This window comes from Anabrus simplex, chromosome 1, assembly GCF_040414725.1.
Source record: "Anabrus simplex isolate iqAnaSimp1 chromosome 1, ASM4041472v1, whole genome shotgun sequence".
Lineage (NCBI taxonomy): Eukaryota > Metazoa > Arthropoda > Insecta > Orthoptera > Tettigoniidae > Anabrus > Anabrus simplex.
Window position 1 is genome coordinate 225,604,295 of NC_090265.1, and position 23,022 is coordinate 225,627,316.

The 23,022-nt window shown below is 37.7% G+C and overlaps 1 protein-coding gene across 6 annotated transcripts in view; it reads left to right on the forward strand.

The window, feature by feature from the left end:
* LOC136885986 (uncharacterized) overlaps positions 1-23,022 on the forward strand; it is a 188,654-nt gene that overhangs the window by 79,407 nt on the left and 86,225 nt on the right. For all 6 annotated transcript variants that reach the window (XM_067158714.2, XM_068230979.1, XM_068230959.1 and 3 more), the window contains one exon: positions 8,704-8,790. In XM_067158714.2, coding sequence (XP_067014815.2) covers positions 8,704-8,790 — 87 coding nt within the window. The remainder of the gene's footprint in view (positions 1-8,703; positions 8,791-23,022) is intronic.

Here is a 23,022-nt window from a genome sequence, read left to right on the forward strand (position 1 = left end):
TTTATCCTACTGTGCTCTAGTGGAAGTGAAAAGTGCCATTTAGTTAAATGCTGAAATTGAAAGGATTTCACAAAGTTAACACACAAATTTATCAGGCAAGATACTACTTAATAAAATAACTACCCTCAACTGCACTTAGGTGTATCCAAATTATAACAGGTTAACTGAAACAGTATAACTGGAGTTAAAACTAATACGGTACTTGATACTTAGACAGGTTATTATTCTTTTTTCTACCTACGCACTAACAGAGCTTAAAACTGTCCTTAATTGCTGATGTATCAAAACTGAATTAATGGAAATGCAGGGGAAGACTTCTAAAGCAGTGACCCAAGTATTTTTCTCAAAACTATGCCTGAGACTTGAACTACAAACATGTGGACAGGCTCTGTGGACATGTGAAAGAGTTTTGAACTCTCTGTGGCAACGCCGACAGAGACTGTTTCCCTGGGATCTGCCAGGTACAGTACACACAGTAGACACATTGGCATTCATTTTTTATTGCATCGCGCCATTCACTGCAAGACAATCCTTTATGTTAATGAATCCATGTATTCGCTGGAGTATACTGTTTAAATAGGACTGCTCCTTTGCCTTTATGCTGTTTTATGCTCCAGTTGTCAAAAGCTCTTCTTCTCAATTCGAGTCAAACTTTCTTTGTATCTACAAAACCATGCCTTTTGTCTCAAATAGATTCTGTTTCTGCTACATTCAATGCAGCAAGGCTCGTGCTGATTTCTTGACATAAGTTTCTCGTTGAGTGGAAAAAAACTTTATTGCAAGATTTCAAAATTTTGCCTGCATTAATATGTTGCAGATATATTTCCCATGATGCAAAAAATAAACCCAGACCTTTAAATTTCATTTCATCATATATCATATCATTCGGAACATCCATGGGAAATTGGCAAAATTTTGTTTAATGCTCCCCTAACCATAATATCGGTGTCATTTATAAATTTGGCTGGAATCTTTTGTGGTGGCACTGTCTAAAATTTATATACCAAACTGGAACAGATTGGAGTGTTTATGATTACAAATTTTTTATCAGAATCAAAAGCAGTGAAGAAATGAGGAGCTCTAGAGTGGTTTTGAGCTTATTTAGGACCTGGATGGACTAGAAAGTAATTTCATTGGAGAAATTTACACCAAAATAATAAAGTCTCCTTTCTTCAGACATGGTATCTGTTTCTCATCTGCCGTGAGTAATTTTTCTTCTGATGGGTGACCATGTTTAAAGCATATTCCTTTACATTTTCCAATATTGATGTTAAGTCCAATTTTTTGTAATGGATGTATAGCCGCATGAGCAAGTAATAAAGCTGACTCAGAATCTTTTCCAACAATAACTACATCATCAGCAAAACGTAATACTGTTAGAGCTTCATGATCTGGACTCAATTGAAAGCCATATTGGGTAGATTTTGACATTTCACTAAGGTAATCCAGAATGTGATTGTTGGCGAGATTAAACAAGATTGGTGACAGAGGAAAAACTTGCATAACTCCCCTACTTATCAAGAGAGGTCTTGTTTAGCTTTCCTGCATCTGAATTTATGTGACATTTGCTGTTTACAGATTCATGATTAAATTTGCAAGTTTGGTTGGAATTGGTAACAAGTTTAGTGTCTCATTTAAATGAGCATGACCAACGTTGTCAAAGGCTTTCTGTATATCTAAGAATATAGTAGTCAGATTGGCTTGTTTGTTTTTGGTTTTACGGAGAAGAGAGTCGAGTATTGCAGTGTTGACATGTGTTCCAGAGGAGTTGGTAAATCCTCGTTGATTGTGGTTTAAGATAACATGTTTGCAGAGACGCCTGTCAAGGACCCGCTCAATTATTCTTCGTATTACTGAACAGATTGTGATAGGTCTGCAGTTCTTAATGTTGAGTGTATCTCCCTCCACCTTTATGGATTAGAACAGTCCTAGCCTTTTTGAAGATAGAAGGTACAACCCCAGTTTTCAATATACATGTAGCAATGTGAGATATTTTGTCGACTGCAACACTGTCTTTGATGACTCTGACGAGGACGTGGTCTGGACCAGGTGATGTGTCTACGGCTATATGATTAACAACAAAGTTGTTTTCATCTGGGCTTATAGTTTCATTAAATAAGATGTCAGTTTGTTCCCTATCAAGATCACTTGTATGAGATGGGTATTCGGATCGAATCATGTCATTAGGTTGCCTGAGAATTTCAGAGAAATGATGGAATATTTCATCTGAAGGAATTTTACAATTTTCAGCATTGGAATTTAAAACAAATCTAATAGCCTTTCTGCGCTGATTGTAAAAGTGGTACTGGGTAAGCTGATATTTGTATCTTTTGCAGCATTGTATTCGGTCCCATTTTATAGCCTATTCAGGATTGGTTGCCTGTTTATATTTCCTTTGATTGTCTGAGGTTTGTTTATTTTCCCTGTACAGGTAGTATTTTTGTGATGGATGTTTGGAGCCAGGGAGTAGATCAATTGCAGAAGCGAAGAACTCACACCAAATGTTAATCTCATGATTAAATTGCTCATCTGTCAAATTATTTAAAAATCTGCTTTGCCACTGCATCACTTTCTGCTTAAATTTATGCAGTAAATTGACACCATTAGTCTCTGTGTTAGCATGAGGGTCACTTTCCTGAGTGATTGTTTCGACAGTTTGAGAGGAATCAACCCCGTTTCAATTTCTAGAAACTAAAATTTGGTGGTGAATATCAGGATGAGCTCTGCTGATGTGTATTTTGACACCACGGAAACTGGAGTAATGATATGTGATATCTCTGTAGATTTTGAAACCCGTAACATTTTTCAGGAAGAACACATTCTGAAGAAAAATGAAACCAGAGAAGGGACAAAAAAAGACATCCAACAATGTGGTATTTATAATAGACTTACAATGTTATTGCACCCAAATTCCAATGTATCTTCACTATACTATAAAACAGATCACTCACAACATCACAGTCTCTGATATTAAAATACATAAAGGATATTGCTATCTTTGGAGTGAATGTGAAGGTGGTGCAAGTGCCAATGAATTTTCTTCCATTATTGTTCATTGCATACTGTACTAGAATTTCTTATTAAGAACCCATCAAGTGTTGAGAGTGACATCATTCTTTATTGCGATGGCTGCATTTATAAATCTCATAATGTTACTTTAAGTATGCACTCTTTAACTTTGCTAGGGATGAGAAAGTCACCACCATCCAGAAATGTTTAGAAAAATGCCACACACAAATGGAAGCATATAGTATGCATTCAGTGAATGAGAAGAAAGTAAAGAGTAAAAAGATCATGATTCCAGCTGATTATTCTACCATCTGCAGAACTGCCTCTGAGAAATCTCCATACTCCCATACTCAGTAGAGTACCTTTCATACTGTTTTTGAAAAAGTAGAAGGGAACCTAAAATATTACAAGTCCATTAGACCTACAAAGAAAGCTGGATATCCTATCTTTATGAACATTTGTGGCCCTGAATGTCAGCAAGAGTTATATGTTACAAGTTGAGGCAGGCAGACAAAGAATCGAAGCCTTTGCCATCTCGAATGAACAATCTTCCTAGTACCATATTTAATGAAATGCTACAATAATATTAAGAAAAAATCAAAATAAAAGAGCAGAAGTTCCAGCACCAAGAATTACAGATGACAATAGAGGTTGACTGCCATGCTTTCTACAACAATTTGCCTTATTAACCCACTCGACTCATTTGACATGATGTTCACATGAACATTGTTCAGACCTTCAGTTCAAATGACGAGACATTCATGTGCCGCACCGAGTTGTATGTACTAGCTTATATTTTGATCACCCCTGCAATGGTGTGAACTTCTATGAATAGAGTAGGAATGTGGCTTGTTTACAGCTCTCCTTCTAAGAACTTGTACTGTTATTTATTGCTTAATTGTAGCCTCTGAAAGCACAAATATTTCATGTGTCAGTCAGTCTTCAAGCGATGGCTTTGGGAATAGTATAGGCAAGTGACAGCAATGTTATTGCCGAGTTAATTCAATGTGTTTTAGACAGTAATTCAGAGGACAGTGATGGCGATTAAGTTAATACTGAAGACGATATATTAAGTGAAAGTGACAGTTCATCTGATACTAGTGACTGTGAAATCATACCTAAAGCCCCGCGTACGGAAGGAAAACATAGTGGACTGGGTGTGTGTTAGTAACAGTGGTAACCAACCAATTATTCATCACTTTACAGGCTCTTCAGGGGTATCAGGAGAACTAAGAGACATATATTTAGATAATTTTATATCATTGTCTGTGTTCTTGGAGTTTATGGACCCGTAGTTTCCCACATTGCATGGGAAACAAATATTTATGCTATGGAACAATTATCGGACCCACAAGGAAAAAAGACGTTGACAAGTGGTTTGACACTAACGAGGATGAAATTAAAGCCTACTTTGCCCTCTCTGTTATGATGTTGAGGTTCGCAAGCCTTGTATTCAATTATATTGAAGCAAAGATAAATGTACTGAACTCCAATTTTTCGAGAGACAATGAGTAGTGTGAGTGCCTCTACATATATCCAAATGTTTTGAGATTTACCACACAAAATCTCTGTTCTAAAGTTATTGTTGCTGAGTGCAATTATTTTGAATGCTTCACTGAAAACTGTGCATGAAAATTCTGTTTGCTGTTCTATTTATGGCATTTATTTCAGAGTAGTTCACAGTAGTTCTGACCATGTGGCTTACTTGTGTTGAAGGTGATTCAAATCTCATTTCTAAGCGTGTATGCAGAAGCATTAAACCTGAAGTGATTGGGTTAAGCAGTATCTCATACTCCATTGTTAATCTCTAAAGTGATTTTTTTGGCTCTTAATTAGTGTTCTCTGCCGTACATTGTTGTTTTCATCTTTAGTGCATTGTTAGATAAATGTAGGACAGTGTTTTCTTGTTTATAAGTGTTCATAATCTGCCATATTAAGTAGTACCTCATGTTCCATTGTCCTTTTCATTAGTGCAATGTTGGATAATTGTAAGATAGCCAGGCTGAGTGGCTCAGACGATTGAGATGCAGCCCTTCTGACCTCAACTTGGCAGGTTCGATCTGGCTCAGTCCAGCTGTATGTGAAGGTGCTCAAATATGTCAGTCTCATGTCGGTAGATCTACTGGCAGAACTCCTGCGGGACTAAATTCCGGCACCTCGGTGTCTCCGAAAACCATAAAAGTAATTAGTGGGACGTAAAGCCAATAACATTATTATTATTATTATTGTTATTATTATTATTATTATTATTATTATTATTATTATTATTATTATTATTATTATTATTATTATTATTATTATTATTAGTTTTAAGATAAAATTTTAGTTTTCATAAGCTGAGACATTGAGTAGTGCCTGATGTTCCATTATTGTCCTCATGTAACAAGTGTAATGTTAAAGAAATGTGTGAGAATTTTTGCGATTCCCAAATGGTATAACAAGAACTAATAAATATTTCCATTATCAGTTTTGTTACTGAAATATTTTATACACCTTACTTTAAAATACTTTACAAACCTCAGTAATCTGTTTACAGTATGGGGTGATGTGCAAGTTGTGTTACTCAAGCCCTGCTCACAACAGTAATGTCAGCATCAAGGAGGCGTAATTAAATTGGTTTTAAAAACACTGATTTTTAATATGATGTCATTCTGCAAGATTAGCCATTGCTGATGCTCTGAAGAATAAGGGTTTCAACGTATACCAAGAAGTTAATGGTCCTACCCATGATGGCAGCAGTTGGCAAATAGACATTATTGACTTCAAGCCAAATTCTTCACAGAGACACATCATAGACCCTAGGTTTGAGACTCACGTCAATCAACCCAAGGAAGTCAGTGCAGAGAACAACATCTATCAACCTACTGCTGAATATTTCAAAGAAAAGTATCACCTCACAAATATATCAGTCACTGGTTTGAAGACTGGAGCTAGAGGCACCATGACAAAGTTTTTTTAGACATCTGTAAGCAGTTCGGAATTCCCAAAACCTTCATCACTACCGTAGCAATTAGTGCATAGAAAGGTTCTATCTCCATTTTTAAGAACTTCACATATGGACCTTTAAAAATCTCTTGTTTGTTTCTTTCTTTCTGTCTTTCTTTCATTGATTATTAAATTTCTATAAATGTCCAGGTGTCGAATAGCATTGATCATTGGGGTCGTCAGTCATTGAACAGAGAGGTCTTGAGTTCAACACAGACTCAATTTGATACAAAAGAGTACTCAACTCTTCAAAATTAAGAATAGAATTTCCTACGGTCAGCTTCAAAAGTGATTTTTCAGACTCTATTCCAGCCTCCGAAAGCCCACCGAAATAAGGACTGAAGGGTGGAATAAACTTCCATTTCATATTCAAATTAGATTAATATTCTTCTATTTCAGTGCAGCTACCCTTAATAATTCATAATAACTCATTGTTGGCTCCAATAAAATTTGTGCCATTATCAGTCAAGATGAGATTTGGGGACAGAAGGCAGGTAGTCACCACCATTTGGCAGTCCATTCTGGGCAAACTTTAAACTGGTGTCCTAAAGTCTGATTCCAAATATCTGAGCAACGAAGATTTGATCATTTTGAGTGAGAATAGCAATAAAGAAGAGACAGAAGTCAAGGTAGTTCAGCCTCTTAGAAAGCTGACAGCGAAGAAAATGGGTGAGGCCTTCAGAATGATCGACGTTATAATGGCAATATTCAAGAACATAATCCTGAAGAAGTAAGGAGTGCAATAACGCTTCAGCTACAGAGGATTTGCACGCAAGGAAATCCGCAATGGAAATTGAAGCATATTATCAGATTCTTCCGATGTAGATGATCCAGGACCTGTTTAGGTTATGTAGAAGGATTTAATGAAATTATTTTAGTTTATTTTTGTGTGTTTCAGTGTTAAATTTTTAATTGTATAAATTTTGCATTAACATGCGTTTCAGAAACATGATAATGGTTATTTTGTTTAAAAATACTAAGAATCTCTGCTATTTTAAACGTAATACGTGAGTAAATGGAAACCTAACCCTATACTTAACATATAAAATGACCCTCAATTTTCACGAATTTGATATGCGCGGCAATTTCGCGGAACGTAACTATCGCGTATAACGAGGTCTACCTGTACATAATTAAATTTACCATAAAAATTGCTAATTTTATTTTTATAATTCAAGTATTTTTGATTGCAATAGCATAATTTTATCTTCACCTCTCTAAGGGTGGTTCCAAGGTACAACATAGAAAAAATCAGATCTTTACCTTCAATAGTTACTGAGAGATGTGCACCTGAATGTCTGAAAACTAAATGCTTGAGTAAATGAAGAAAAGAAAAAAAATGATCACTGACAAGTATCTAGAACATTCCTGCCATGTATTCAGCTTGTGTTTGGCTTTCTTCTTCTTCTTTCTCTCCATCCTCTTCGTGGTCCTTGATTCCTTAGTCAGGGCCTGAGCATCTTTTTCCGTCTTCATGAGTCGTTGTTTATCAATGGCATGAAGAGCTGTTGTCAAGTTTTTCCCAGGATTTTTGCCTAACTTCCTCAACACAGTTTTCCTGGTTGCAGTTTATCATTAAAGCAAATAACTGCATCCAGTACACCATTTTATAGTAATCAGTCCAACAATACTGTTTTGAGTACCCTTTCCCAGATACAATGATTAAAACTTTCATTTGGGTTTTGGGTATTCCCATGCAAGCACTTTTGAAGAAGGTCCCTATCACATAGATTCCTGTACACTGGCTTGATTGCTTCCATTACAGCTAATGGTTGAGAATGTTTATGATGGTATTCCATTCCTGTCACTTTTGACTTTTGGTAGCCACACCATGAAGTCAACACCTTTTGGGCAAAGATAATGCTGTGGGTTACTATCAGTTGATAACTTATGAAAATAAGTAGCCCATTCTGCCTCCCTCATTTCACGTTCATTTATACACCCTGTCTGCCTCCTTATTGCCATTCCATAATACTGTTGCAGCAGATCAATCTGCACATCAGTTAGTTGACCCCGTCCAGGCAGTGATTTCCCATCTGATGATTTTTTTCCCTTGCATGTCTTTGCGCAGCTTTTGCAGTCTTGCTCCCATTCGTTTCTGAACATGGCCACAACATTCAAGTTTGGTAATTTTCACCTCTGGGCCATATATATTTGCCTCACTCACCCTTACAAAGCCCTTGGTGTCACCATCACCCAGATAGTGTAGGCTATGTACCTGACACCACGTGTGCTCTCTGATCTTTGAAATATTCTCATTGCACCCTCACTCTCCAGTCCCTTGTTCAGTAATACTATTGTTTTACGTCAGTTTCTGTGAATGTGAGGCACAGCAGATCGGATCCACTGATTGTTTTAAATTCATATCCATCCATTCATTCTCCATCCTGACTTTTTGAATTCTGGTCAGTGGAGGATTTTGGACTTTTAATTTGTCAGTACATTTTGTCTCATTTCATACCATTAGGGGCCAATGAACTTAGATGTTAAGCCCCTTTAAACAGCGAGCATCATCATCAAGCGCCATCTGTGAAAATGAAAAAATTAAATGCGGCAGGTGAGTTGCCAACACAAAAGCTGCAACAGTATTTTTTTTTACTACTGTAAATTACATTTGTCCTTGTATAACATTGTGTTGTATTGAAACATTTTTGAACTTCATACTGTATTAAAATGAAGGAGAATAACATAATAAATATATCTTTACAGGGCACAAGTAACACTGAGGATACATTTTTTATACCTGTCAAGTGTGAACCAGAGTGGAAAAGTGAAAATGAAGAGGAACCATTCTCGGTATGTTGGGCAATCTCAACATATTCACATTTCTGTGATGTAAAATTTAATGCAGTCAGCAATTTTCTGGTGTTCCTAGTGCAATTCAAACAATTGTTCACAAATTATGTAATTACAAATGTTGAAAAGTTTAACATATTCCTGTGGGAGTTCTCAAGAACTGACAGAGCATTGTTTTTCTTAGTTATTTCACAATTAAGAACCATACTATTGTAGCTTGGTATGCTGAAAGAAATGCTAAGGAAATCAGAACTCAGCAGACACCTGAAAATCCAGTGTACAGTATATGGCATTGTTTTTTGCATGGTCCTCTATTATGATTGAAGAAACTCTAAGTAAAATACAGACCAAACAAGAGAGAGAGAATTTCTGATAGTTTTTCCAAGCAGTGTTCTTTCATTTGCAACAAGGATGGGTGCAAAATATTAACAATATGGTTTTTGGAGAAATTGATTTTCAGTGCAGAAGTAAGTTTGATAATCACAATAGAAATAACTTTTGGGTTTGAGTGATTTTGGAAAACATAAGTCCTCCTGTGAATGTACAGCAGTTTTATGTTATTTAACTTTTAGCACAGTATGGATTTTGGCCTGCACTAACTTTTAATTCGTATTTCTTTATCTTTAAGAACTTTAAGCATTGTTGGAAATGATTTTGTTACACTTTTCAAATCAATGATGGGAGACTGTGCCTTGTCATAGTGAAATTTTCTACTTATCTCTTCACATAGAATTCTCCACTATTAGCTGTATGTTCTGTTAGCCCCATTATTATTTTTCAGAACTTGTTACTTATTACCTCTAGTTCTTTAGTACCTTCTTCAATGCCTCATATTTCTGCCCTCTACAATGCTACAATTTTACAAGTAAATTTAGAATAATTTTTCTGCAGTTTATATTCAGTATTTGGCATCTTCCTCTCCAAACATTTTGTGCAAGATAAAGGTGAAAGTTCTTTCATTTTTTCATCATCATCATCATCATCATCTGTTTACCCTCCAGGGTCGGCTTTTCCCTCGGACACAGCGAGGGATCCCACCTCTACCGCCTCAAGGGCAGTGTCCTGCAGCTTCAGACTCTTGGTCGGCGATACAACTGGGGAGAATGACCAGTACCTCGCCCAGGCGACCTCACCTGCTATGCTGAACAGGGGCCTTGTGAAGGGATGGGAAGATTGGAAGGGATAGGCAAGGAAGAGGGAAGGAAGCGGCCGTGGCCTTCTGTTAGGTACCATCCCGGCATTCGCCTGGAGGAGAAGTGGGAAACCACGGAAAACCACTTCCAGGATGGCTGAGGTGGGAATCGAACCCACCTCTACTCAGTTGACCTCCCGAGGCTGAGTGGGCCCCATTCCAGCCCTCATACCACTTTTCAAATTTCGTGGCAGAGCCGGGAATCGAACCCGGGCCTCCGGGGGTGGCAGCTAATCACGCTAACCACTACACCACAGAGGCGGACTCTTTCATATTTTTGCTTGTCTTATTTGTTCTTTCCACTTACAATTAGATGCTAGCGTAATTATTAAATATTTTATTGATTAGGCCCTACCTCTAATTCTGCACCTTCTATCCACCACCTTTATTTTTTCTTTATTATCCTTTTTACACCATTTTTTTTCTAAATGTTAATTTTAAATTCCATTATGTACAATATTCATCAGTTTTTATGATGTTTCTTTGTATACCATCAAACAGGGTGGTTTCGGAAGGTTTTGAGGTTATTTTAATATTAACTCACGAAGGGAATCTTAAATTGTATTTTTTATCATCCTAATAATGAAGAATATATCCAATTGATACTATACCCTTCAAATGGAAAATATACTCCAACATACATTTTCCTGAGAAAACAAAACGGAGTATCCGAATCCACCCCATTCATCGAGCCACATGCTTTTTAAACTGCTGTCCCAACTTTCAAAGAGTATTAGGTGACTTTGGACAAAAGTAGTCCTTTATTTTAATTCTACGTTCTTTCTGCTTTAGTGTTGTGATATTTAAAGTGTTCTGAGGATCTCCAATATATGACTAGCTGGTTAAAATCATTGTAATGATAAAATTAATGTTTTACTGATCGATCTTTATTTTCTGACAAGGTTAATGTAAAATTTTCCGGTCTAAATTGAAATATTAATAGTTATAAACTGCACAGGAATCCTACTGATAGATCTTAATAATTTTTCTTAGAAATGATACAAATTTTTTGTAGCAAATGCAAAAAAAAAAGGGGGGGGGGTCAGCACAATGAACATGTAGCTGCCAAGACCTATAAATCTAAAATAAATTGTCTATGAAAATAAACATTCCTCTCTTCTCAACTTGGGCTGGAAGTATTTTCAAAATTTGTTCTTTAGCTATTGTATCCTCATCAGGAATGTTAGGGAACAGAAACACTTTTTTGCTGTTTTTATGTAGGTGCAAGAATTTGACATCCATATCCCTTGAATGAATATTTGAGGCCATGTCAACATACTGCCTCGTATGTTTTTGTTCCTCAACTTGTATCTGTAATTTGCAACAAGGAAAACCTCTTCTTGCAACACCCCGTGAACACCAGAAATGCCATTACCTTGGTCATTCCTTTTATTTTGTGATTCATCACATTCATTTTCACTACTGCTGCCAGGACTAACTCTTGTTTCTGTACTGCTTTCATCTCGGTAGAAGTCATGGCCAAAAATTGACTTCCCAGGAAGAACATTTTATTTGCGGCGGCAGGAAGTAGCAGATTGTGTTGGAGGGTAACGAGCTTGCTTGAGCATTTCCTTCTTCTTCATTTAGCACTGGCAGTCCTCCCATTTTTTTCGGTTGTATTTTCTGCACTTTATTTTATAGGGTGGACCAAGGTATACCATACAAACCAAATGCTTTCTTATGAGACAACTTGCCACTTTTAATATCACAAAGACCTATGGCTTTTTCTAATAGATTTGTTTTGTAATTACACCTTGACGATAATTTCTAGGCATTTTCCGAAATCACCCAGACTGCATTCAGTTTTCAATAAAATGTGCAGAAAACACTACTTTTCACTAAATCGCACCAAAATTCCACAGCAATCGTGCCTAAACACTTCAGTTATAACCATAGTTATAATGCATTCCTTCCGGTCATGACAATCAAACGTATCCACTTAATGATAATGCATGAACTTTCAACAATGCCACTGCACACTGGAAATTTTCCAAAATACGAAGTCGACTCATAATTAAAAATGCGGAACACGAGGACATAACCTCACAGCCAAAATAAAATGTGCACGGAAGTGCAAAGCAGTGGTGATTCATTCTATACAACCAAAAAAGGCAAATCTACCATACTGTCCAAAACCACCTCTGTGTCCAAAATCGCCCTGTTTGATGGTAACAAAAATCAGGCCAAGCATTTCTTTATTATTAAGACATAGGCTTGTTGTTCTTATTCCCTTCATTTTCCAAAATATTGTTACGGTAGCAAAAAGTATGAACAATAAAGGTGATAATTTACTCCCCTGTTTTAGCCCAAGATTTGAATAGATCTCTTCTGCCACTAAGTCATCTTTTATTTGAACTCTTTGTCATTCCTAATGTTCTAGAGCACTCAAATTTTATGACTTACCTGCCATGCTAAACACTTCAAAGCGCTCATCACACATGCGGTCATTAGAAGTGTATAGACAGAAATATGGAAGAGTCTTGTGACACCACTCAGCACTCCCATGACTCAGCAAGCTCTCACCACCTTATTGACAGTCCTTCCTGTGTCTATTTCACAAGCAGGCCTAGTTTATAAACATCATCTTCTGGTTAGAGATTATTCATGTTTGAGTTCACACCCTGTTGTCAGGAAATGGTGTTTAAAGGTTTGAAAAAATACAAAATTGATTATATGTTAGAAGTAGTGGAGATTGTAAACTTTCTAGTAGTGGTTCATAATTGTATTCTGATTAATATAGTAGTGATAATGATTCTGAGACTCATGAAAATCATGAGCAAATATTGTGTGGAGACAAAGGACAGGGCTACAGAGAAATGTTACTAGTGATATCTGGAGTTGTTTTGATGATCTAGAAATACGGGAAAGCAATGCTGGTCCAAATTATGATTTTCCGGGAGCTAACTTTTTTTAAAAATTATTTGTGGAATGGAAATTTTATGAGCGTGTAGCAAAGCAGCTGATTATTCATGCCAAATTTAGACACGTTAAAAGAGTGTGAGGGATTGTTTCAAAGAACATGTTGCACAAGGACTAAATGAAAAGGCTGAAGGAAACACAATAGCGGTAGAATGGACAGTCTTGAAGAATGAGGTCAGTAGAGCTGCTGAAGAAAGGTTGGAAAGAAAGGAAAGATCAATTAAGAATTGCTTGCTTGGGTTTTAAAGGGGCCTAACATCTAAGGTCATCATCCCAAAATTAAGAATCAGTGGATAACTCAGGATAAATGTAGTCTATTTAACCCCTGATCTATCTGCTATATCTTACTGGAATCCTACAGGTTGAGCTTCACTGGAATAATCTTTCTGAAATCCGAGTTGCCTTCTATCAAACCAGTTAGTAATTTTGCAAACATGTGTAATATAGTCAGAAAGAATGCTTTCCCAGAGCTTACATACAGCACATGCCAAACTGTTTGGCCTGAAGTTAGCCGCTTTATATTTAACACCATTTCCCTTGTACACTTTTATATAGCTCCTTCATACAGTAATCAAATAAATATTTCAGATATGTTAGTATATCACAACGCAAAAACATAAAAATTGTACAGTACCGTGTCGTATGGCAAACCCATTGAGGGCCAGTTTCATAAATATATATATATAATATCAATCCCAGCTTTTTTTTTTTAGCTTTCAACTGTTGTAACTTTTTGTAAATATCTTTTTCTCAATTGGTAAATTTCAATACTTTTGCTAATATTAGTAACCTCCTCTACCTGAATGTTATCCTTTATCCAACTATCTTTACATTATTAACAGTGTTACAACAAAAACATGAAGATAAATTACAATACCCAAATTATGACTAAAATAGATTTAAATTTAACTGATCAGTATGAGAATGAAGAGAAATAACATATCAAAGTACAGTATGCTTAATGTTCATATCGTATTTTAAATGTGTATGTTTTCCATACTATTAAAATATTAATAAGTTGAACACACATTTACGTGATTTGATATATTCTTCTTCTTCCTCTTCCTGATACATTTCTGCTTATGCAAGTCATTCACAGAGCCCCTTCCAATCTTCTCTTTTTTCCCACATTCTATCATTCATCACTGTCTGCCACTGTAGTCCTCTCTGATTTACATCATCCTCCACCTGATCCCTCCATCTTGTTCGTGGTCTTCCAATTGGTCTTCTTCCAGATTCTGTCCATTCCAGAGCTCTTCTTGGTAATCTTTCTTGTCCCATTCCTTTGACGTGGCCAAACCATTTCAGCCTATTTCTCCCCATAGTTTCTTTTAGAGGGTTGATCTGTAGTGTGTTTCATATGGTTACATTTCTTATCTTGTCCCTCCTTGTTTTACCCAGGATCTCTTGCAGAAAATGCATCTCTGTCAGTTGTAATCTACTCAGATCTATTTTTGTCCAAGTCCAACATTCTGATCCATAGGTCAGTATTGGCAAATAATATGATTTATATATCATGATTTTTGCTTTGGTAGGTACTTTCCAATTTCTAAATATGTCTGATATACGGTAATAAAATTTTGAACAATTTCCTATCCTCTCCAAAATTTCTACCTTGATGTTTCCTTTGCCAGTTAGCTTACTTCCTCGGTATTTAAAAACATCTACTTCTTTAAGAATTTTTCCATTATACCTAACACCTGTTTTCTCTACTGATTTTCATTACCTCACTTTTCGTTCTTATTTCTATGCCTGCTTCATCAATTGCCCGCTGCCAGGTATTTAGTTGTTCTTCCAATTTTTGTTCATTTTCTTCCCATATCATTACATCATTTGTATATGCTATGACTTTCATATCATTTGCTGTTGATCCTTGGCAAACTTTCCTCATAATGTTGCCCCATCACTATATTAAAGAGCACTGGTGAAAGTGCACTTCCTTGTCGAACTCCTCTGTTTGTTCTAAACCATTCTGATTTTTGCCATCTATTATAACACAGTTCAGACATTTGTTATACATGTTTCTAGTTCTGAATTACATTTCTCTTGACTATTCAGCCCTTGCCATCTCTCTTCTCTTCTCTTCTCTTCTCTTCTCTTCTCTTCTCTTCTCTTCTCTTCTCTTCTCTTCTTACGTGTCATAAGCCTTTTGTATATCTCTGAATGCAACTGCAATGTCTTTCCGAAATTCCCATTTCTTTTCTACTACTTGTCTAGCTGTAAATATGGCATCAATAGTTGATCTTCTGGGTCTAAACCTTTGTTGTTCTTCTCTTAATTGTGAATCTATCTTGCTCTTGATTTTTTGTAAAATTAGCTTTTCATAAATCTTCATACAATGACACAGTAATGCTATTCCTCTGTAGTTCTCACAAAGTGCCTTCTTACCTTTTTAAAAAATAGGTGCAATAATTGCCCTTGTCCAATCATCAGGAATCTCTCTGTCAGTCCATACTATCTTCATTATTTTGTACAGCCACTGCATTCCAGTAGGTCCTGCAGCTTTAATCATTTCCACTGTGATGTCATCTATTCCAAGGAGCTTTGCCATTTTTCATTTCTAATACAGCTTTTTCTAAATCTGACATTTGTAGATCTTCTCTTCCTATTTCATCTGATCATTTATTTGTCCCTTCCACTGTAATGGTCATATTTACTTTTTCTTCATCTATTTCCTTGGGTTCTTTTGTTTCATTTTGTCCTTCATATAGATTTTGGAAGTATTCTTTCCATACTCTCAAAACTTCTTTCTCTTCTCACACAGGTTTTCCATCTTTGTTGATGACTTTTGATGTATTTTCTTTTTGCTTCCTTTTGTTACCTAATATGCGGTATAATATGTTCTTATCATTATTTCAATTCTCATCTATCTTTTTCGTAAATTTTTCCCAGGACATCTTTTTAGCCAATGCTATCATTTTCCTTACTGCTCTGCTTAGTCGTTTCCATTTGTCTCTATTATGTTCTGTTCTGTTTCTGAACCATTCTCTCCACGCATTATTCTTCTTGACTGCATCTGCAATTCTCTCATTCCACCATAGAGTTTCTTTTGGTCTGACTTTTTTTTTTAATGTCCTTCCACAGGTTTCTTCTGCTGCTTTGACTAAAGACTGTTTGAACCTTTTCCATTCTTCCTCAATATCCTTCCTTTCATATTTTGGAAGTTGAGTTTTAATGTTTTTCCTATATATATATATATATATATATCTTGGGTTTCTCTATCTTTCAGTTTCCAGCATTTGATTATTGCCTGTCTTTCCCCCCATATTCACCCCTTCTGAATTTCATCAGTGTCCCCACCAATAGTTTGTGGTCACCGTCAAGATTAATGCTTGGTATCACTTTCACGTCTGTAAAGCATCGTCTGATTTCTTCTGTTATTATAACCTGTGACGATAAAGTTCGATGAATGAAGTCAGAACGGTCGATCCGACAACACTGGCAACACGCAACATTGCACCTGCGTAGCAGCAGGTTTTGACCACCTGCTCCCAATGTTGTTCAGTTGAGCATCGTGTTGAGCATCATGTGTGTGCCATATAAGACCTGTTTGACACAGTGCATGTTTAGTGCGTTGGTTCTGAACTGCGAACAGGAACATGAACGACCAAAAGATCAATGTACAGTTTTGTTTTAAGCTTGGCAAGACATCGAAAGAAATTCATGCAATGCTGGTACGTGTTTATGAAGATCAAGCACTGTCCTTGAAGTGTGTGTACGAGTGGTTTGCTTGTTTTCGAGGAGGCCGGGAAAATGTTTCTGACAACCCCCGTAGTGGAAGACCGGCGATCGCCGTCAGTGACGAAAACATTGAGAAGGTGAGGAAATTAACCACGAATGATCAGCGATTAACTGTGCGCATGATAGTGGATGAACTGCAAATTAACCGTGAATCCGTGTGACAAATTTTTACCCAGAAGTTAGGGAAGAGGGAAACATGTTCTTGTCTTGTGCCACATCACTTGACTGACGATCAGAAGCAGGCATGTTTAGAGGCTTCACAGGATTTTGTCGAAATGGCGGATACTACACCAAATTTCTTGAACTGTATCATGACTGAGGATGAAACCTGTTGTCTCAGGTACGACCCTGAAATGAAATGGCAAAGCATGGAATGGCGTTCTCCGGGATCCTCTCGTCGGAAAAAGGTCAGAGCTGAAAAGTCATGCATCAAAACGATGCTCATCACCTTTTTCGATTGTCAAGGCATTATCCACAAGGAATTTCTACCTGAGGGAATGACGTTGAATGCTGCACGGTACATTGAAATTTTGACCCGTTTCATGAAACGTCTATGCAGGGTATGACCCCAGTACGCAGAACAAGATTCATGGTTTTTTGTCCATGACTACGCTCGCCCACACACAGCCAATATCATCAAACAGTTCATGGCAAAAAAGGGGGTGGTGCAGCTTGAACATCTCCCATACTCACCAGATCTTAATCCTCCAGAATTCTTCCTATTCCCACGACTCAAACTCGCTTTGAAAGGAAAGAGATTTGATGATATTCCTGACATCCAACGAAACGTGACAGGGCTTTTGAACACCATTCCAAACTAAGCCTTCTTGCAAAGTTTCCAGGACATGAATCGCTGATCTCAGCAGTGCATAGTTATGGGAGGGGACTATTTTGAAGGACAGTAAGGTCACTGTCGTGCATTGTTCATCTGTGTTTATAGTACAGGACTATTCACTGATCTTTATGGTCACAGGTTGTATTATGTAATCGATTATGAATTTCTGTTGCAAGTTCCTACTGTATCTGGTAAACTTGTGACTATCTCTTTTCTTATACCATCCATTACCAGTGATCAATTTATTTCTCAGACACATGTCGAATAACATCCCCCCACCATCATACCTGTGATCTTCTCTGTGGCTTCCTATAGGGAGCATGCACAGCCGCTGTCAGTGCCTCTCACAGAAGAAATCGGTAACGTTTCGGTGATCTTGTCTTGAAAGGTCAGTCCAGGCTGTGTAACTGTGGGTGTGAAATTATGGTAGTAGTAGTGTATCAAAATGCCTAAATTAAATAGAAACTGTTGTGCAGTGAACTGCCACAGTACACAAAGAAACACGCATGGAAAAGGAATTATATTTCACACATTTTCTGGTTGTCCATGGGAATCGGACAGACGCAGGAAGTGGATTTCGGCTGTGGGAAGAATCAAGTAAGTACAGTACCATAGCTTATTTCAGTTGCGACTTAAATCATACATTTCATATAGCACATTTCAAACATACCAGGTATGCCAAGTCAAGAACACGTTCATTTAAGTACACTTTGAAATAGTACATTTCATTTCAAGTATGCATTGCAGCAGGTTCGTATTGTAATAGTTATGGCGTCCGCCATGCCAAGTCGCTAGGCGCCGAGCTTGTCACCCATCACCCCACCCCCTTAGGCTCGAGCGCGCCAATCGCGAGCAACATTTAAGTGCTGGACGGGCCCTTCTCTCTTCTGTCCGTGGTCGCGTCGCATGGGATGACGGAAATTACTCGACGATTAATCTGGAGTCTTCCATCTCGCGAGGTTCCTGGAGACATCTAGCATCCGGACTGTTCTGGAAGGCCCAGAGCAGGTATATAAGGAGAGGAGTAACTTGGAGTAAGAGTGAATGAGAGTCAGACGGAGTTAGTGAGTGAGTGAGTGTGTGAGGAGTGAGACTGAGTTCGCTGGCGTGAGTTAGCGAAGAGCGCAATCAGTGATAGCCTAGCTGAGATGTCAGCCTGATTGAGTATCTGACTGTTGGAGCGGAGGACTCATTCCTATTCCCCTGACATCGTGTGTGTGTGTGTGTGTGTGCGTCCTTTGTGGCTGGCTGCTGGAGAAGAACCTTGGGTGTTCTGGAGCGGCGAAGAAGGGAGCACTGGGTGGCGATGTGCGTAGACTGCGAGCGGGATTCGACGGATTGAGTGAACAGCCGATACTATCCCGACCTGCGAGACTGACGTGTAGGCTGTGGACCGTGACAGCGCTAACAAGTGTGACTGAGTGGCTGAGTGAGTGTAGTGTAAATAATCGGGGACTCTGTGTGTGTGTGTCATTGTAGATGGAACATGAGAAACTAAGAGAGAGAGAGCGCGAACCATATAAGTGTGTAACCGTGTGCTTGTGTAAGTTGTGGCTCGGCTATCGTCTGTGTGTGTGTAAATCTGTAATTGTAGTGCTAAGTTAATATCTTAGAAATAGGACGCTACCAGGTGCTGTACGCATTTGTTTACTTATTTACCCCACCAACACGTTATAGTATATTTACACTCGTGTCCTTCCATGTGCACATGCCTTGACTACGCCGAATAATAATAATAATAATAATAATAATAATAATAATAATAATAATAATAATAATAATAATAATAATAATAATAATAATAATAATAATAATAAATGTTTTCCTGCATTTCAGTGCAGATGGGACTCCATGGGAACCCACCAAATGTTCCGTCATTTGCAGTGAACATTTTATTGGAGGAAAGCCAAGTAATATTGAAAATCATCCATCATATATACCAGGGCTGTCCAACGTTCGTTTCTACGCGAGCACATTCACATGATAACTAAGGGTATGCGGGCGCCAGGTACGATTCCACTAATTCGACTACTGTTACCGGTACTACAACGACTATATAATAATAATAATAATAATAATAATAATAATAATAATAATAATAATAATAATAATAATAAATCTAGAATTAAAAATTATATGAAAATATATTTTCTCACATAATTAATCTGGAATCTGGCACTGCATGCTCGCTGCAAGTTGAGGAAAGTTTGGTGTGTAACTGGAACAGGCTGCTCTTAACGCGTCATCCAGGTGTGAGTCTGTCAGGCAGGTGGTGGTGATGGTGATTATTGTTTTAAGAGGAAGTACAACTTGGCAACCATCCTCTATATAACACTAATCAGAGAGAAAAATGGAAGGGGTCCGACACTTCGAAAAATGAAGTTATCGGCCAAAGGAAGACTAGGGCCGCGAAGGGCGTGAAAATGAAAGACTCCCTAGGCCTCCATACGTAATACCGTCGGGGTCGGAAAAGAACAAGAGTTGATCAAGGAAGGTCCGATAGGATAGATGAAATAGAGGAGCCTGGTCAAGTAAGTGGGAGCAATGCCAGAACTCAGCTAAGAGCCCCGTGGTTGCCAACCCACGCTCCAAAGTTCAGAGCCCCTGGGGCCCCTTTTCGTCGCCTCTTATGACAGGCAGGGGATACCGTGGGTGTTATTCTATCGCCCCCACCCACAGTCAGGATCATGTTCATAGTCGAAAACGCGACTTCACAAAGATAGGTTGAACCAAAACAAGATTGTATCTTCAGAGCAACACTGCGGGTAATGGGATATTTTTTACCGTCCACCAGAGTCCAGAAATTGCCACATGTTGCATAGGAGGATTTCAAAGAAAGGTCTGACTGAAGGCTTAAAATTTCCATTTCTAATTCTTCAGGATTATAATTTTCGAATATTTCACACACCCTCCCTCCAAGCTCACAAACGTCAACAGAAGAGAAGGGATTATTGACAAACATAATCACTGATTCAAGCATTGAAAACTGGCTAAATCTCCTACCAAATTCGGACCCAAGAGTTTCAAGATGTTTAGCAAGAGATGAAAAATCACGCTTGCCGCCATTTACTGTATCTGCCATAGATTTCAAATTTTGGAAAATATGAAAGCGAATTTCTATTTAAATGGACAATCCATACCATAAGTTTCTTTTCAGATGCATTGACAATACTTATCATACCTGAAATATTATGATCTTTTCCTTGCAATTCGAGATTTAACTCATTTAATTTTGAAGTGATGTCTGCCAAGAATGCTAATTCGATTAGCCAAGATATATCATCAAGTTCGTGATAATATTTCCCAGAAGATGATTTCATAAAGTCTCTTATCTCATCCAACAGGCAGCAAAACCGTTCGAGTGTTTTCCTTCTACTAAGCCAGCTTTCGTCTGCATGAAGGATGACGTCACCACACTACGAATCTGACATACTGAAAATATTTCTGAACAATCGATGACGAGTAGATGACGATCTTATATAATTCACGACATGAGTTACAATTTTCATGTCATGATCGAACTTTAAAACCTTTGCGCATAAAGCTTCTTGGTGAATAATACAATGATAAGAAAGAAATTTTGGAAATGTTTCATCCTTAGCGCAAATAGAAAGAAATACATTATTTCTACCAGTCATAGACGGTGCCCCATCTGTTGTTATAGCGACAAGCTTTGATAGTGGTAAGTTACTCTCTTTGGTGAATTTAACGAAAGCATTAAATATGTCTTCTCCCCTAGTACGTCCTTGAAGTGGCAATAGCTTGACAAATTCTTCCTTTAAAATCATTAAAAACCATTCTAGCAAATACACACAACTCAGCAGTATCAGACGTATCAGCACTTTCATCAAACTGGAGTGAAAAATGTTCACACGATTTCAAATCCTGATGTAATTGAGATTCCATATTATTAGAAATCTGTTCAACCCGCCTAGCAACAGTTTGGTGAGACAACTGAAGTCCTTTGATTGAAGATATCAATTCAGATTTATCTTTGTGAGATTCGAACAGAGGTTCAGCGGCATTTAGCATAGCTTCTTTCACTACTTCCCCATCACTGAAAACTTTTTCCCTTTTAGCCAGGACGTAACAAACTTTGTAAGAAGCTATTGTCACGTTGCACGTTTGCTGAACTGGCTTCTTAAACGCACATTGTTGCAATGCTAATTTAGATTTAGGTCTTTCACTTTGTGTTTTCTTAGTTCAGAATTAACAGGAAATTCACTGTCAAATTTTTTGTGATTAGTCAAAAAATATCGCTGTAAATTACTTCTTTTAGGAACAGACACGCTAGCATTACACAATAAACACACAGACTTTCCTTTGTTTTCAATAAAGCAATACTGGTCCTCCCATTCACTGTTAAAGTTATAATTTCTTTGACTTTTAGCCATGTTCAGAAGAATTATGTTTAATGAAATATAAGTGATTATAAACTGAATAATTTAAAGTTTAAATAGTAATGAAAAAAAAGCACACGAAACATGTTGAATGTACAACTTATCACAACACAAGGCACTCAAAACGTATTCCATAAGCTCTGCATAAGCTCACAAGTAATACTGAATGTTCGCCTGAAAGCTAGGAACTGGGAACATTCCAATTGCAAGACTTTCATAAATCGTTTGTTCATTGTTTACGGCACAGCTTTGTTGGAATTAAAATTACTTTGTGGGCAAACTGGGTGTCCCATTTTCGTCCTAGTGAAACTCTGTCATGGTAGGTAGTTTATGGCATTGCAATCAAGTGAATCATAAGGAGCGGTTCTGTTGGCAGGATAAATATGTGGCTATGTTTGGCTCTGTGAGTAGAGAGGGCCTTATACCTGGCGCTAGGCCCCCCACAGTGAGAGGTTTGTGGAGGATTTCCCTTTGTCGCAACTACTTATATGTCGAATAGCTCTCTTTCTGAACCTTTCTTCTATCTCTTCGCTAATTGCGGACACGAGTCAGTTAGGCCTAGATCACATTTATGGCTTACTCAAAGCCCTTTGTGTATTAGGAGGTACGGATATAACAAATTTCCTGACTTTGAGGACGGTATTTTTAAGAGAAAAGTAAGAATATTTATTGAAATGCAAAAGTATTGTTTTCAAATATTAAGTAAAATTTAATTTGGAAATTAATTGCGAGGGGCGCCATAAAAGGGCACCTCGGGCGCCATGGCGCCCGCGGGCACCGCGTTGGACAGGGCTGATATATACCATCTGTGTTTCATGAGAGCTATAAGAAGAAACCGAAAAGAGAATGTGATGTATCCCAGTTTGAAAGAGCGAGTAAACAAATAAAATGCTCAAATACACAGTTCATACGTCTTCTAATCAGGAAACTCATGAATTTATTGTGAGAAATGAGTGTGAGAAACTACATAAGTCGGTGCAAGCAGCATTTCAGTTTGAAGCAACGAATTTTGAATTCGCTTGTGTTTTTAGTGGGAATGATGTAGGCACACAGTGCAACTCAAACACAGTACCTCCAAGTATTTCAGAGAAGGTGGATGAAAGTTGTGGTCCCAGCACCCCCCTGGACATATGCAGAGGATTTCA